The sequence below is a fragment of the Ovis canadensis genome, chromosome 8 (genome assembly GCF_042477335.2).
Source record: "Ovis canadensis isolate MfBH-ARS-UI-01 breed Bighorn chromosome 8, ARS-UI_OviCan_v2, whole genome shotgun sequence".
Taxonomy (NCBI): domain Eukaryota; kingdom Metazoa; phylum Chordata; class Mammalia; order Artiodactyla; family Bovidae; genus Ovis; species Ovis canadensis.
Window position 1 is genome coordinate 38,632,629 of NC_091252.1, and position 17,413 is coordinate 38,650,041.

General features: G+C 39.9%; 1 protein-coding gene across 1 annotated transcript in view; it reads left to right on the forward strand.

The window, feature by feature from the left end:
- AK9 (adenylate kinase 9) overlaps positions 1 to 17,413 on the forward strand; it is a 123,568-nt gene that overhangs the window by 24,828 nt on the left and 81,327 nt on the right. The window contains exons 11-12 of the mRNA XM_069598140.1: positions 3,498 to 3,572; positions 15,154 to 15,252. Coding sequence (XP_069454241.1) covers positions 3,498 to 3,572; positions 15,154 to 15,252 — 174 coding nt within the window. The remainder of the gene's footprint in view (positions 1 to 3,497; positions 3,573 to 15,153; positions 15,253 to 17,413) is intronic.

The window sequence follows — 17,413 nt, forward strand, 5'->3', positions numbered from 1 at the left end:
GCAGACTCCAATTTATATTGGAGATTTATCCAACAAACATTTATTATATGGTATTTGGCCAGATACCATGCTAAGCAATAAACTACAAAGACAAATGAAAAATAGTCCTCAAATTGCCTCTTTCCATCTGATGGAGAAATTAAAAGAATTTGTTTCATGGTGTTTTATAATGTTTATATATTTTTAGAGACAAGTGGATCATTTTCATTCCCATTGTCCACCTCCTCAGTGAGATCCAAATTGTTCTATTTTTTAAATTTATTTACAGTATTGTGTTAGTTTCAGATATGCAGCACAGTGATTCAGTATTTTTGTTTTCTTATGTATGACTGATTCCTCCTTTCTTCCTCTTCTATCCCTGGCCTCTAAACATAGTTTCTTAAGGGTAATTTGGATGTCTGTCTATAACATTCTTTCTCCTTCAACAAAAATATTCTACATATTCCTTGAGCTGCTAGAATGGGGTGTGAATAAATCATATTTAAAATAAGATTCAGAAGATTATAAAATTATATTCATGGGCAGGGAGTTGGGAATGGGAAGCAGAGGTAGTCTCTTCAAGGATAGGGACTCCCAGCATCATCAATGTCCAGTGCAGTGCCCAGAGTCTGGCGAGTGCTAAATGCTTGACAGATGTTCAGTTGAACAAATGATGAGGTCACAAAGGAAAAATAACAGCTTCCATCTCATTACATGTAAATTTCTGGACATAATTTAAAAAACCCTTACTTAAAAGAAAAATATCCACATCGACTCTGATAAAATATTTAAAGGTTTAATATACTGAAAGGTCATAGACTCACAGACATAAAGAACAGACATGGTTGACAAGGGGATGGTGGGTAGAGGAGGGATGGATTGGAAGTTTGGGGTTAGCAGATGCAAATTAGTATTAATATATATACAATGGATAAATAACAATGTCCTAATATATAGCACAGGGAACTATATTCAATATCCTATGATAAACCACAGTGGAAAAGAATTTAAAAAAAGAATGTGTATGTCTATATATACATATACATATATAACAATCACTTTGCTATACAGCAGAAATTAATACAACATTGTAAATCAACTATCCTTCAATTTTCAACAATGTAGGAAAAAAAGATCATAGATATGATTTTTCTAAAACCTGTAAGGTCTTACCCTCCAGATAATAAATGAGTAACAAATATGAGCAGACAATTCACAAAAATTAATGACAAAAGAGTAACAAGTCTATAGGAAAATATTCAGCTTTACTGATAATAATTAAATGCTAAAGAAATATTTCCCCAGCTAAATTTTAAAAGATAGACAAGGAATAAGAATTCCTAATTCTAGCAACTACATATGGTAAAGCAAACACTCCCATACCCTGCTGAAAGGAATATAAATTAGTATGGTGGTTTTTAGATAGCTTGCCTGAGAAAAGCGCAGAAGTGGAAAATTTCTAGGCCCTGCAGCAAAGCATAGATAAGAACTGACTGCTCAGACAAAAGTTTCTAGGCCAAGAACCTAGACTTCAGATCTAGTGTATAGCTTGCCTTGTATGGTAATTTGAGGGTGCTGATATGTGTGGAAGGAGGTTGGGAAGAGCCTTGAAAGGCTGCTGCTGCTGCTAAGTCGCTTCAGTCATGCAACCCCCTTGAAAGGCAGGAGCCTACAATTCTAGTCTCCTCTGATCTGGCTGAGATGTGGATTCACTTTAGAGGCCAAGACCACCAAAATTCAGTGTTCCTCTAAAAGACATGAGGAAAGCAAGTAGGAGCAAAGTAACTGCATCAGTGTCTGGTTTCTATCCTGCTTCAGGACTAATCCAAGGCCAAGTCTTCATTCTTGCCTGTCTTCACATCGCAGCTTGACTACTGGTCTGACCCGGTGTTTGTGTCTTTAACCTTAAGAGTCTTCATACCTTTAGACTTAGTATACTAAGTTCATTCTGAAGAACCTAGGACTTCCCTGGTGGTCTAGTGGTTAAGACTTTGAGATTCCACTGCAGAGGTTGTGGGTTTGATCCCTGGTCAGGGTACTAAGATACCACATGCTGTGTGGTAAAGCAAAAAAAAAATATTTTTAATTTAAGGTAAAAAGGCTATGAAATAAAAAGAATCTAGTTTAAGGAAAGTATCTGAAACGCAGAAAAGCATAATGTACATCCTTGTTTAGAACATCGTAATTTATGGTTGGATTCTTGGATTCTGCTAGAAGAATTGATGCTTTTGAACTGTAGTGTTGGAGAAGACTCTTGAGAGTCCCTTGGACTACAAGATCAAACCAGTCCATCCTAGAGGAGATCAGTTCTGGGTGTTCATTGGAAGGACTGATGTTGAAGCTGAAACTCCAATACTTTGGCCACCTGATGCGAAGAACTGACTCATTTGAAAAGACCCTGATGCTGGGAAAGATTGAAGGCAGGAGGAGAAGGGGATGACAGGAGATGAGATGTTTGGATGGCATCACCGACTCAGTGGAAATGTGTTTGAGTAAACTCCAGGAGTTGGTGATGGACAGGGAGGCCTGGCGTGCTGCAGTCCGTGGGGTCGCAGAGTCGGACATGACTGAGTGACTGAACTGAATTTATGGTTAAACAATGCAGGCATAATGGTTCTTCTGTCTAGAAGTAGAGAAACACTTAGAACCTAATAACCTTACACAGTATTATGAAAGACAAAATGTACTGGACATTTAAGTAGGTGATTTTGTTCCAGACTGTGGCAACAGGGAAAACATTCACTAATGAAGACTTTCTCAAAGAGAGGGGCTAGGGTTTTATGGAGGCAGGTAAATAAGGGTCTTATGAAAACCATGAAAAAAGATGGAGATGGATCTTATCTGAGTCTTTGAAGAAGGGTAGAGGTGGATCTTATATCTCCACCACCCCTACTTTCTTGGAATGGAAGAAAATTTACAAGAATATTAATATACTCTTGAGATACAGAAAAATCTAATTTAAAGAAGAAAGGAAATCCAGAAACAACGATAACAGATTTCATCATAAATATATTTTATAATACAAAAGATACCATAAACAAAGTCAAATGATAAATCATAGCCAGGTAAAACATTTGCAAACCATACGGCAGATAAAGGTTAAAGACTTTCTGTGAATGTTAAGGAAAAGAAAGGTCTAACAAAATGCACAGAGGTTATGGTTCAGTAGTTTACAGAGATGGATTTCTAGATACTGAACATCACCCACAGCCAGAGGAATAAAAAGTGAAACAAACCAAGCCCATTCTTCACCTAGCAGTTTGGCAGAAATTATTCTATGAATACATGCAGAGAGGTGGATGTCTCACTGTAGAGAAAAACAGAAGAAACAGAAAGAACAGAATTCATGGTACGACTAGTTTAGGCTTTTGTAAAAGTTCTCCTGAGCACTGAAAATAACATCCAGTATGTCATGTATATAGCAAATAACTTAGCATTAAAGATTTCTTCATGGTATATGAAGACTGAACTTTTGCCAATGATCCTGAATGATAAGGCTTCTCTTTGATTATCTGCAGGAAGTAATGGCTGAACACGATTCCCAGTATCTTATTGAGCTAGATGGAAATAAGCCCCCAGAGGAGCTGTTCATGGTAAGTGCAATGCTCAGTAAGAATATGTCACAGCTTGGAAAATCAAAAAAGTATTGACTGAATGATACTTATTTTTGTATCAAAAATAGATTTACATTTTGAATACCATTTATTTTTGAAAAATTCATTTTGACACTTAAAATTTAATATGATATTTATTCATCTGTCCATATTTAAATCAAAACTACATTTGAATTTAAAACCTCTGTGTGACAAAAAGTACCTTGAAAAAAAGTAAAAGCAGGTAAGAGCTATAAACACATGATACAATGCTTAACATGAGTAATAGGGAAATGCAAACCAAAGCTATAAGGAGATATCACTTCAAATCCACTAAGATGGCTAAAATTAAAAAGAAAAAAACAAAAAAACAGATAATGAATAACAAATATTGGTGAGGATGTAGAAAAATCAGAATATTCATACACTGCTGTGGTAGTGTCATTAAATCATGTCCAACTCTGACAACTCCATGGACTGTAGCCTGCCAGGCTCCTCTGTCCATGGGATTTCCTGGACAAGAATACTGGAGTGGGTTGCCATTTCCTTCTCTAGGGGATCTTCCTAACCTTGGGATCGAACTGGAGTCTCTTGCATTATAGTCTCCTGCACTGCTGAGCCACCAGCAAAGCCCAACATACAATGTTCGTAGGACTGCAAATGGTGTGGCCACTTTGGAAACCAGTTTGGCAGTTCCTCAAAAGGTTAAATATGGAGTTACTATACGAATCAGCAATTTAACTCCTAGGTATTTGCCCAAAATAACTGAGTACAGGTGTTTAAATGAAAATTTGTATGTGAATATTCGTAGCAGCACTATTTACAGTAGCCAGAAGGTAGAAACAACCCCTATGTCTAACAATTGATGAATGGATAAATAAAATGTATATTCAGACAATGGATGTGTTGGTCTCTCAGTTGTGTTGGGATGGAAATGGATGGGAATGGGTGAATTTAACTCAGATGACCATTATATCTACTGCTGTGGGCAAGAATCCCTTAGAAGAAATGGAATAGCCCTCATAGTCAACAAAAGAGTTGGCTCAATCTCAAAAATGACAGAATGATCTCAGTTTGTTTCCAAGGCAAACCATTCAGTAGCACAGTAATCCAAGTCTATGCTCCAACCACTAATGCTGAAGAAGCTGAAGTTGAACAGTTCTATGAAGACATTTAAGATCTTCTAAGACTAACACCAAAAACGATGTCCTTTTCATCACTGGGGACCAGAATGCAAAAGTAGGAAGTCAAGAGATACCTGGAGTAGCAGCTAAGTTTGACTTTGGAGTACAAAATGAAGCAGGACAAAAGCTAACAGAGTTTTGCCAAGAGAATGCACTGGTCATAGCAAACACCTTCTCCTCTACATATGGACATCACCGGATGGTCAATACCAAAATGAGGTTGACTATATTCTTTGCAGCTGAAAATGGAGAAGCTCTATACAGTCAGCAAAAATAAGACCAGGAGCTGACTGTGGCTCAGGTCATGAACTCCTTATTGCAAAAAGTCAGACTTATATTGAAGTCAGTAGGGAAAAACACTAGGCCATTCAGGTATGATTTAAATCAAATCCCTTATGATTATATAGTGGAAGTGGCAAATAGATTCAAGGGATTAGATCTGATAGAGTGCCTGAAGAACTGTGGATGGAAGTTCATAACATTGTATAGGAGGCAGTGATCCAAAACTTCCCAAGAAAAAGAAATGCAAAAAGACAAAATGGTTGTCTGAGGAGGCCTTACAAATATCTAAGAAGAGAAGCGAAAGGCAAAGGAGAAAAGGAGAGAGATACCCATCTGAATGCAGAGTTCCAAAGAATAGCAAAGAGATAAAGCCTTCCTAACTGAACAATGCAAAGAAAGAGAGGAAAACAATAGGATGGGAAAGACTAGATATCTCTTCAAGAAAATTGAAGATACCAAGGGAATATTTTATGCAAAGATGTGTACAGTACAGGACAGAAAAGGTATGGACTTAACAGAAGCAGAAGATACTAAGAAGAGGTGGCAAGAATACACAGAAGAACTGTACAAAAAAGATCGTAGGGACCTGGATAACCACCATGGTGTGATCACTTACCTAGAGCCAGACATCCTGGAGCGCAAAGTCAAGTGGACCTTAGGAAGCATCACTACAAACAAAGCTAGTAGAAGTGATGGAATTCCAGTTGAACTATTTCAAATCCCAAAAGATAATGCTGTTAAAGTGCTGCACCCAACATGCCAGCAAATTTGGAAAACTCAGTAGTGGCCAAAGGACTGGAAAAGGTCAATTTTCATTCCAATGCCAAAGAATGTTCAAACTACCACACAGTTGCACTCATTTCACATGCTAACAATGTCATGCTCAAAATCCTCCAAGCTAGACTTCAACAGTATGTGAACTGATTACTTCCATATGTACAAGCTAGATTTAGAAAAGGCAGAGGAACCAGAGATCAAATTGCAACCATTCGCTGGATCATAGAAAAAGCAAAAGAATTCCAGAAGAACATGTAATTCTGATTCATTGACTACACTAAAGCCTTTGACTGTGTAGATCACAACAAACTGTGGAAAACTCTGAAAGATGGGAATACCAGACCACTTTACCTGCCTCCTAAGAAATCTGTATGCAGGTCAAGAAGCAACAGTTAGAACTGGACATGAAATTATGGACTGGTTCCAAATTGGGAAAAGAGTACGTCAAGGCTGTATATTGTCACCCTGCTTATTTAACTTCTATGCAGAGTTCATCATGCAAAATACTGAGCTGGATGTAGCACAAGCTGGAATCAAGATTGCCGGGAGAAATATCAATAACCTCAGATGCAGATGGCACCACTGTTATGGCAGAAAGCAAAGAGGAACTAAAGAGCCTCTTGATGAAGGTGAAAGAGGAGAGTGAAAAAGCTGGCTTAAAGCTTAACATTCAGAAAACGAAGATCATGGCATCCAGTCCCATCACTTCATGGCAAACAGATGGGAAAACAGTGGAAACAGTAACAGACTATTTTCTTGGGTTCCAATATCACTGTAGATGATAACTGCAGCCATGAAATTAAAATACCCTTTCTCTTTGGAAGAAAAGCTATGACCAACCTAGACAGCATATTAAAAAGCAGAGATGTTACTTTACCGACAAAGGTCCATATAATCAAAGCTATGGTTTTTCCAATAGTCACGTATAGATGTGAGAGTTGGACCATAAAGAAAGCTGAGCACCCAAGAATTGATGCTTTCAAACTGTTGTGTGGGGAAGACTCTTGAGAGTCTTTTGGACTGAAAGGAGATCAAACCAGTCAATCATAAAGGAAATCAACCCTGGATATTCACTGGAAGGACTGATGCTGAAGCTCCAATATTTTGACCACCTGAGATGAAGAGCTGACTCAGTGAAAAAGACCCTGATGCTGGGAAAGATAGAAGGCAGGAGGAGAAGGGGACAACAGAGGACGAGATGGTTGGATGGCATCACCAACTCAATGGACATGAGTTTGAGCCTGCTCCAGGAGACAGTGAAGGACAGGGAAGCCTGGGATGCTGCAGTGCATGTGGTCGCAAAGAGTTGGACACAACCGAGTGACTGAACAGCAACAGTTGTGTCCAGTTCATTGCAACCCCATGGACTGTAGCCCAACAGGCTCCTCTATCCATGGGATTTCCTGGATACTGGAATGCTGGAGTGGGTTGCCATTTCCTTCTCCAGGGAATCTTCCCAACCCAGGGACCAAACCTGAGTCTCCTACATTGTAGACAGATTCTTTACCATCTAAGCCACCAGGGAAGCCCCACAATGGATATTATACAGCAATTTTTAAAAAACTGAATTATTGGCACATGCTTCAACATGGATGAATCTTGAACACAGGCTAAGTAAAAGTTACCAGAGATCATACATCGTATGATTTCACTTATTGAAATGCCCAAAATAGACAAATCTGTATAAAGACAAAAAATGGATGAGTGGGAGGGGGTCATGGCGGGGGGAATGGGTACCACTATGGGAGCTCCCAGGATAAATGTGGAGTGACTACTAATGGGTAAAGGGTATCTTTTGGGGGGGGTGACAAAAATGTTCCAGGATTAATTGTAGTGATGGTTGCACTGATTATACTAAAAACCATTTACTTACATACTTTAAGTAGCTTATAAATTGCATCTCAATAAAGCTGTTTTTAAATATATATATATGCATATTTGAAAACACGATATTATTTTCAGTGTTAAAAAAGCCAAATGACAATGAGGGGAAATAATTCCCATACTTATTATAAACAAATGTTGAATATCTTTTATTATTTAAATATTTTAAAAACTCTGATATTTCAATAGGAAAAAAAGCAAATACAATACAGGAAACAGGCCAAGGGTATGAGTAGGTAATTTAGAAAAAAATGTTTAATAATTATTTTTTAAACTACTGTAATCCAGTTGTGGGGCTTCCCAGTGGGACTAGTGGTAAAGAACCCGCCTGCCAATGGAGGAGACATAAGAGGAATGGGTTCAATCCCTGGGTTGGGAAGATCCCCTGGAGAGGGCATGGCAACCCATTCCAGGCAGTATTCTTGCCCGGAGAATCCCACGGACACAGGAGCCTGGTGGGCTACAGTCCATAGGTTTGCAAAGAGTCAGACACGACTGAAGCAACTCATCAATCAAATTATTATTCAAAGAAATGCAATCAGCATAAAAAATAAAGCAGCATTTTCTTACCAATTTGAACAAATTTATCCAATATCCAGGATTGTTGGGAGCATTTGCAACATGCTTTCTTGCTCTTTCAGTAGAAGGATGCAGGGTACAACTTTCCTGGAAAATTATAGGGCATATATATATCCAAAAGGTTTTTTTAATGTCTGTTGTCTGTCCAAAGACCCCCAACTTCTAGTAATTTATTCTAAGGAGAGATATGGAGAAATTTTTTTGTTCAAGATGTTTATAATCAGAAAAAAGAAAAAAAAACTTCCGGGAAGAAGTTTTTTCAATATGTGAATTTGAAAAATTAATGCATGATTTTGGCTAAAATATAATAGTAATTCTTCTGTTTATGGTAGCAATACCATATGCATCATTTAATACCAAATGCATCATTTAAATACATTTCATGTGATAACTTCCCACTTGGAGGTAAGGAAGAGAAGGTGTTTTCCCCGCAAATGAAAATATCTTCATTCTTTTATAAAATCGAGATATGCTGTGCTGTGCTTAGTCACAGTCATGTCCGATTCTGTGACCCCATGGACTGCAGCCTGCCAGGCTCCTCTGTCCATGGGGATTCTCCAGGCAAGAATACTGGAGTGGGTTGCCATGCCCTCCTCCAGGGGATCTTCCCAACCCAGGGACTGAATCCAGGTGTCCCGCATTGCAGGCAGATTCTTTACCATCTGAGCCACCAGGGAAGCCCAAATTGAGATATAAATGATATATAATATTAGTTTCAGATATACAACATAAAACTAAAATCAGGAAAGAATGAGGAGACAATACTACAGATAGTACAGAAATGTAAAGGCCTATAAGGGAATTCTATGAATAATTGTAGGCAAGTTATGGTAGGCAGAATAATGGTTCCTTTCTCCCCAAATTAGTCTTTGGGCTTCCCATGTGGCTCAGCTGGTGAAGAATCCACTTGCAATGTGGGAAACCTGGGTTTGATCCCTGGGCTGGAAGATCCCTTGGAGAAGGGAAAGGCTACGCACTCCAGCATTCTGGCCTGGAGAATTCCATGGACTCTATAGTCCATGGGGCCGCAAAGATTCAGAAATGACTGAGCAACTTTCACTTTCACTATCACTATCACTATACAGCACAATGATTCGATATTTGTATATATTGTGAAATGATCAGCACAATAAGTCTAGTTAACATTTGTCACCATACAGAAAGTGTTACAGAATTTTTTCTCTTGTAATGAAAAATTTTAAGATCTGAAACGAATCACCAGTCCAGGTTCGATGCATGATACTGGATGTTTGGGGCTGATGCACTGGGACGACCCAGAGGGATGGTACGGGGAGGGAGAGGGTAGGGGGGTTCAGGATGGGGAACACGTGTATACCTGTGATGGATTCATGTTGATGTATGGCAAAACCAATACAATACTGTAAAGTAATTAACCTCCAATTAAAATAAATAAGTTTATATTAAAAAAAGAAAAAAAAAAGATGTGTTCTCTTAGCAATGTTCAAATAGGTAATGTAGTACTATCAGCTATAACCACCATGCTGTACACTACATCTCCATGACCTATTTATTTTATAATTGAAAGTGTATACCTTTTGATGTCCTTCAATCATTTTGCTCACCTCCCATCCTCCACCCCCCCACCTCTGGCAGCCACCAATTTACAATGTGTATCTATAAATTTGTGTATTTAAAAAAAATCTTCATTCTGATTCTTAGTCATATGCACTCATTGTTTTAAAATAACCAGAAAGTACAAATACAAAAATGATACAAAATAATTTGCATTATAAAAATTATAAAATGCAAAAATGTACAGTATAATACAAAATAATACAAAAGTCATAACCTATTTCATAGATGGGTAGCATTATGATAAACTCTAAGGATACACATGGGAAGGGGTCAGATGAATTCCTTCCCTCATGCTATATCTAATATATTGGGGGGAAATAAATATTTAAAGGACAGTTTGTGTTTTGATCTGGGAGGTACAAAGTATTGACCTGGCCAAAAATTTCATTTGTTCATTTTTTTTTCTGTAAGATGTTACAGAAAAAGCTGAATGAACTTTTTGGCAAAATCTCAATACTATAAGAAGAACTCATGGCAGAAGGGCAGGACCTAACCTAGTGAGGAAGGCCATGTGTCTGTAATTATTTCTAAACTGAAACTATAATGTTGAGTAAGAATCAGACCCTCAGCGCTGGAAGAGAGAAGGGAGTTGGGACAGTGTTATAGGATGAGGAAATAGTCTGTGTTAAGCCCCAGAGGAAAGAAAGAGCATAGTGAGTTCTAGCTACTGGATGCAGGATTAGAAGATGGAGGAGTTTGTAGGGAGATGGAGTAGGAGGGGTAGAATAGTGCCAGAACTTTAGGGATAAGCAGAGGTTGAATCAAGAAAGATCTTATCAGCCACACTAAAGAGCTTATACCACATCATGAAGGAGTGGGCAGCCAGTGAAAGGTTTTAAGCCCAAGACTGAAAATGCTACTACTTCCCTTTAAGAAAGATCATTCAGACTGCAGTGCAGAGGAAAAACTGAGAAGCAGATTGTAGTAGAGCAGGCAAGAGATGGTGGCCTAACCCAGGGTAGTGACTGTGGGAATGGACAGAAGTGAGTGAATTAATCTAGGAGGACAGGGAGAGAGAAAAGTCAGAAGCAATGCCCACATCTTTAGTTTTATATGGTTGGTGGCCACATAAATAATAAGGCTGGTGGTGTAATCAGATTAGGGAGAAGCTCCTCACTTAGAATACGCTGCTGCCAAGATCATCCGTGATCTCCTGACCAAAGCCAGTGGTGACTATTACATCTTCATCGAATTAACCTAGAAGCAATATTTCTCATTTCTTTCTTCTTGCTCCTTTCTTCCTTTGTCTTCTGGGCCCTCACACTATTAAAGCTCATTCTGCTTCTACATTCCACATCTCTAATCACTAGAGTTGGAGGATCCCAGAGCTCACTCCTTGAGTACTCTTCTCTATCTGCCCTCATTTCTTGAGAGACTTCTCCAACCCAGTGGCTCTTAAATACTTTCTAAATGCTGGCAATTCTTAAATTCATATTACTATTCCAGACCTTTTCCCTGAATTTCACACTTGTATAATCAACTGCTACTAAATATATCCAATTGGATGTCTGATAGCCAGTTCAGATTTAAAACTTCTGACCCAGGACTTCCCTGGTGGCTAAGACTCCACACTTCCAATGTAGGGGGCCTGAGTTTGATCCCTGGTCAGGGAACTAGAGTTTTGCCAAGAGAACGCATTGGTCATAGCAAACACCCTCTTCCAACAACACAAGAGAAGACTCCACACGTGGACATCACCAAATGGCCATCACCAAAATCAAATTGATTATATTCTTTGCAGCTGAATATGGAGAAGCTCTATACAGTCAGCAAAAATAAGACCGGGAGCAGACTGCGGCTCAGATCATGAACTCTTTATTGCCAAATTCAGACTTAAATTGAAGAAAGTGGGGAAAACCACTAAACCATTCAGGTATGACCTAAATCAAATCCCTTATGATTATACAGTGGAAGTGAGAAATAGATTTAAGGGACTAGATCTAATAGAGTGCCTGATGAACTATGGACGGAGGTTCATGACATCGTGCAGGAGACAGGGATCAAGACCATCCCCATGGAAAAGAAATGCAAAAACGCAAAATGGCTGTCTGAGGAGGCCTTACAAATAGCTGTGAAAAGAAGAGAAGTGAAAAGCAAAGGAGAAAAGAAAAGATATACCCATTTGAATGCAGAGTTCCAAAGAATAGCAAGGAGACTTAAGAAAGCCTTCCTCAGTGATCAATGCAAAGAAATAGAGGAAAACAATAGAATGAGAAAGAATAGAGATCTCTTCAAGAAAATTAGAGATACCAAGGGAATATTTCATGCAAAGATGGGCTCAGTAAAGGACAGAAATGGTATGGACCTGACAGAAGCAGAAGATATTAAGAAAAGGTGACAAGAATACACAGAAGAACTATACAAAAAAGATCTTCACGACCAAGATAATCACGATGGTGTGATCACTCACCTTGAGCCAGATATCCTGGAATGTGAAGTCAATTGGGCCTTAGGAAGCATCACTACGAACAAAGCTAGTGGAGGTGATGGAATCCCAGTCGAGTTATTTCAAATCCTGGAAGATGATGCTGTGAAAGTGCTGCACTCAATATGCCAGCAAATTTGGAAAACTCAGTAGTGGCCACAGGAGTGGAAAAGGTCAGTTTTCATTCCAATCCCAAAGAAAGGCAATGCCAAAGAATGCTCAAAGTACCACACAATTGCACTCATCTCACATGCTAACCAAGTAATGCTCAAAATTCTCCAAGCCAGGCTTCAATAGTACATGAACTCTGAACTTCCAGATGTTCAAGCTGGATTGAGAAAAGGCAGAGGAACCAGAGATCAAATTGCCAACATCTGCTGGATCATTGAAAAAGCAAAAGAGTTCCAGAAAAACATCTACTTCTGCTTTATTGACTATGCCAAAGCCTTTGACTCTGTGGATATCAACAAACTCTGGAAAATTTTTAAGAGATGGGAATACCAGACCACCTGACCTGCCTTCTGAGAAATCTGTATGCAGGTCAGGAATCAACAGTTAGAACTGGACATGGAACAACAGACTGGTTCCAAATAGGAAAAGGAGTACGTCAAGGCTGTATATTGTCACCCTGCTTATTTAACTTATATGAAGAGTACATCATGAGAAACACTGGGCTGGAAGAAGCACAAGCTGGAATCAAGATTGCCGGGAGAAATATCCATAACCTCAGATATGCAGATGACACCACCCTTATGGCAGAAAGTGAAGAGGAACTAAAAAGCCTCTTGATGAAAGTGAAAGAGGAGAGTGAAAAAGTTGGCTTAAAGCTCAACATTCAGAAAACGAAGATCATGGCATCTGGTCCCATCACTTCATGGCAAAGAGATGGGGAAACAGTGGAACAGTGGCTGACTTATTTTGGGGGGCTCCAAAATCATTGCATGGCGATTGCAGTCATGAAATTAAAAGACCCTTACTCCTTGGAAGGAAAGTTGTGACCAACCTAGACAGCATATTTAAAAGCAGAAACATTACTTTGTCAACAAAGGTAGGTCTAGTCAAGGCTATGGTTTTTCCAGTGGTCATGTATGGATGTGAGAGTTGGACTATAAAGAAAGCTGAGTGCCAAAGAATTGATGCTTTTGAACTGTGATGTTGGAGAAGACTCTTGAGAGTCCCTTGGACTGCAAGGAGATCCAACCAGTCCATTCTAAAGGAGATCCGTCCTGGGTGTTCATTGGAAGGACTGAAGTTGAAGCTGAAACTCCAATACTTTGGCCATGTAATTCAAAGAGCTGACTCATTGGAAAAGACCCTGATGCTGGGAAAGATTGAGGGCAGGAGGAGAAGGGGACGACAGATGATGAAATGGTTGGATGGCATCACCGACTCAATGCACATGAGTTTGGGTGAACTCTGGGAGTTGGTGATGGACAGGGAGGCCTGGTGTGCTGCAGTTCCTTGGGTCACAAAGAGTCAGACATGACTGAGTGACTGAACTGAACTGACCAGGGAACTAGATCGTACATGCCACAACTAAGAGTTAGAATGCAGGATCCCACATGCTGCAAGGAAGACTGAAGATCCCACGTGCCACAACTAAGACCCAGCAGAGCCAAATAAATAAACAAAAGTATTTTCAAAAAATTCTGGTCCACCATCACCACTACCTTGCCCCAAATACACTCCTCCCACAAATTTCCCCTCTCAGTAAATGCCACATCTGTCCTTCCAACTGCCCTTTTTCTCACATCCAACAACCAACCTGTCAGCATACACAGCAGGCTTTTTCTTCTTCAAAATACACTCATAATTTGACTACTTTTTACAACCTGGGATATACCTTTTTCCTCAAGGGAAAGGGCAGAAGTTCCAACAGGCCTGGTTGAAATTCACCAAGATTGTTAAGGCCCCAGCTGGCATTGGCACCCTGGTACTTCTGCCTACAGTTCATTGGCTAGAACAAGTTACATGGAGAAGCTCAATACCAATGAACTAAGTATTCTCACATAAACTAGGGCATTAACAAGGGGAAGGAGGAAAGGATGAATTGTGAACAAATAATACAGTCTACCATAGATTACGATACACCATCAAGACCTTGTCTATCTTACCATCTCTCATCTCAGACTGTGTTTCATATTCTTCTACATAGTATATTAGTTTATTAGTCCTTCCACAACAAAGTACTGCAAACTAGGTATTTTACAATCACAGATATTTATTACAGTTCTAGAGGCTAGAAGTCTAATATCGAGGTGTTGGCAGAGCTTCACTCCATTCAAAGCCTCTAAGTGGGGATCCATCGTTGCCTCTTCCAGCTTCTGGTAACACCAGGCACCACTTGGCTTGTGGTAGCTAATGCTAACATCTGCTTCCATTTTTACATGGCTGCCTTCTTCCCTCTGCCTGAAGACATCCCACAGTGTTAGACCTCAAAGGCCATGACTATCTGACAACCAAAGGGCAGACTCTAGTGGGTTGAATTGTTTCCCCCCAAAAATATAATATTGAGGGGCTAAACTTCAATACCTATAAGTGTGACCTTATTTGGAAATAGGATCTTTTCAGATGTAATTGAGTTAAGATGAGGCCACAGTGAATTAGGATGGGCCCTAATCCAATATGGCTGGCATCCTTTTAAGAGATTTAGGAACGCAGGAAGAAGATGGCTCACAATGGAGGCAGAGATGGGAGTGATGCGACTACAAGCCAAGCAACACTGAAAATTGCCAGCTTCTACCAGAAGCCGGGAAGAACAAGGGAATACTCTGCTCATGAGCACGTGACTTTTTCAAAATATTTGAAATGTTCAAATGCCAATGTATTAAAAAGACTCATTCTTTAAATTTAGACGGTTGTGGATCGACTTAAATATCTGAACCTAAAAAGAGCAGCTGTTATAACCAAACTTCAGAGTACAGAGGAAGATATTAACGACACAATGGAAAATGTAAGTTACTTTTAACTGTCTACCCTTTCCCTCTATGTTGTGCCCTTAATTTGTATCCTTTCAAGGTTTAAAAGCATCTCAGAATACCTTTTATAAAAATAGATTTGATTTTTCAGAAGCTATAATATTGGCACAATATCCTTGTAAACACTAAACAAAAGTTTTGAAACAAAGAAAGACAATAAATCAGAACAATTTAATAAGTATAATAAATAAACCCAAGTTTAGTTTTAAAAAATTGCAGCACCAAAGACATTACAGCCCTCAATTCTCTAACTATTCATTCATTCCCTCCATCATTCAACCAGTTTTTAAAATAATTACTAAAATGATGTAATGTGGATGTGACGGTCATCAACTTATAATTGCCAAGTGCTAAAAGGGCCACCAGGACTTTTTAGCTGGAGGACTTAATCTATTCTGGGAAGTTTAGATTCACCTTTTTTCAAAAAATAGGAATTAAACAACTAATGCCAGAATCATAAGTAGATATTATAATTAAAATAAAATGATCTTTAAGGATAAAGGTCATTTTGTTTTCCTGTACTGTGTAATCCCTAGATTTTAACTGGGGAACATAGCTGGGAATAGGTAACACGAATTGATACTGAAGAGGAGGAAAGGTGGGCCTGATGCACACAGAGGCTCTGTACTGAGCCTCTTCTTGTAGGTAATCACTAAAGGAAAAGTTTAAAGTATTCAGAAAACCAGGAGGTTCTTCCAGCCTGTAGTCCCCAGGGTCTCGGCATCAGGGAAAGGACGATGGCATGGAGGAGGATCCAAGCCAGGATAGGGCAGCTCCGGGCACCGCAGCAGCTCCGGGCACCTCTGCAGCTCCGGGCACCGCGGCAGCTCCTAGCATGGTGGGCGGCAGGCCACTGTGGCTAGTTCTCAAGTTCTCGTGGGAAAAGAATGAGAATGAGCCCGAGAGGCCCTGGGAGAGTGAACCGCAGAAGAAGAGGGCGCTAGCGAGGGAGAGGGCTAGTGGAGGGTAGCTTCACAAGGAGAAGCCAAATGGGCTTAATCTTTCTCCTCTTTTGGTTCAGCCACCCAAAGGTAAGCATCCAGTCTTTTGGCTGAGGTCTTCTGAAGAGGCAGCAGCTAAGTGAAGCGGGGTGCAGCCCTGGCCACTGGAACCTCCTCTTAAAGATTCTCAGCCAACCCTGTCTTCTGCTCTCCATTCCTGCTCTTCAGAGGTGCCTGCTGTCAGATCCTGAGCCTTTCTGGAACTGTGCAGTGACTTGACTTGCTTCTTGTTGTCCTCAACCCATCCTCCATCACCCTCCCTGCCACCACAGACACTGAGCTTTCACTTTCCTCTGACCTCAGTTACCACTAGTCCACCTGCTTTTTAGTTTACAGAAGTATGTAGCGGCAACTGCCCAGCTGTCAGCTCTTCTGGTCTCTTCTCCCCTGTTTCTCTGTCCATCTCTCATGAAATGAACTCTGCTGTGATTTCCACAAGGTTTTAGGAAATCAGCAAACCCAAATGCGTGTGTTCCGTCTGCCTTGTTTAACCAGAGGCAGTCCTGATCGTTTTTAAGGCTGTGATATCAAATTCATTTGGAAGCTCATCTTCTCATTGCCCCAACAGATACGTGGCCCAGAGAACTTGAGACGGGAGCATGGTCGGCTATCCAAACACTTTCCCCAAGTTTGGACAGGAAATAGGGATGGTGAGGAAAAAGCAGCTGCTTCCTGACTTAACTGTGCACCAAGGGAAAGGCTACCCACTCCAGTAATCTGGTCTGGAGAATTCCAAGGACTGTATAATCTGGGGGGTTGCAAAGAGTCAGACACAACAGAGTGACTTTCACTTTCAGTCCCTAGCTCATTGTCTGTTGATTCATGGAAAAGGGTACCCAGTGTACCCACTGACAAAGTTCTCAGTCTCCTGCAGCTCGCCTAAGCATTGACAGTTTCCTTCAAGTTTAGCTTCTTGCAGCCTGCAACTGGGGACATCCATGCAGGATCCCCACAACCAGCATGCCTCTTTGCTCTCTGATGCTGAAACAGTAGTTCTTAACTTCTTTGGAGGTGATGAATGGAAGATTACTGAGGGAGACTTTATATTTAAGAAAAATGAAAGAGCTAAGTCAGTACAAATGTGCCTATGGCATCTTACTATTTTAAAACTTAGGTAAATTAAGTAAAGTAACTA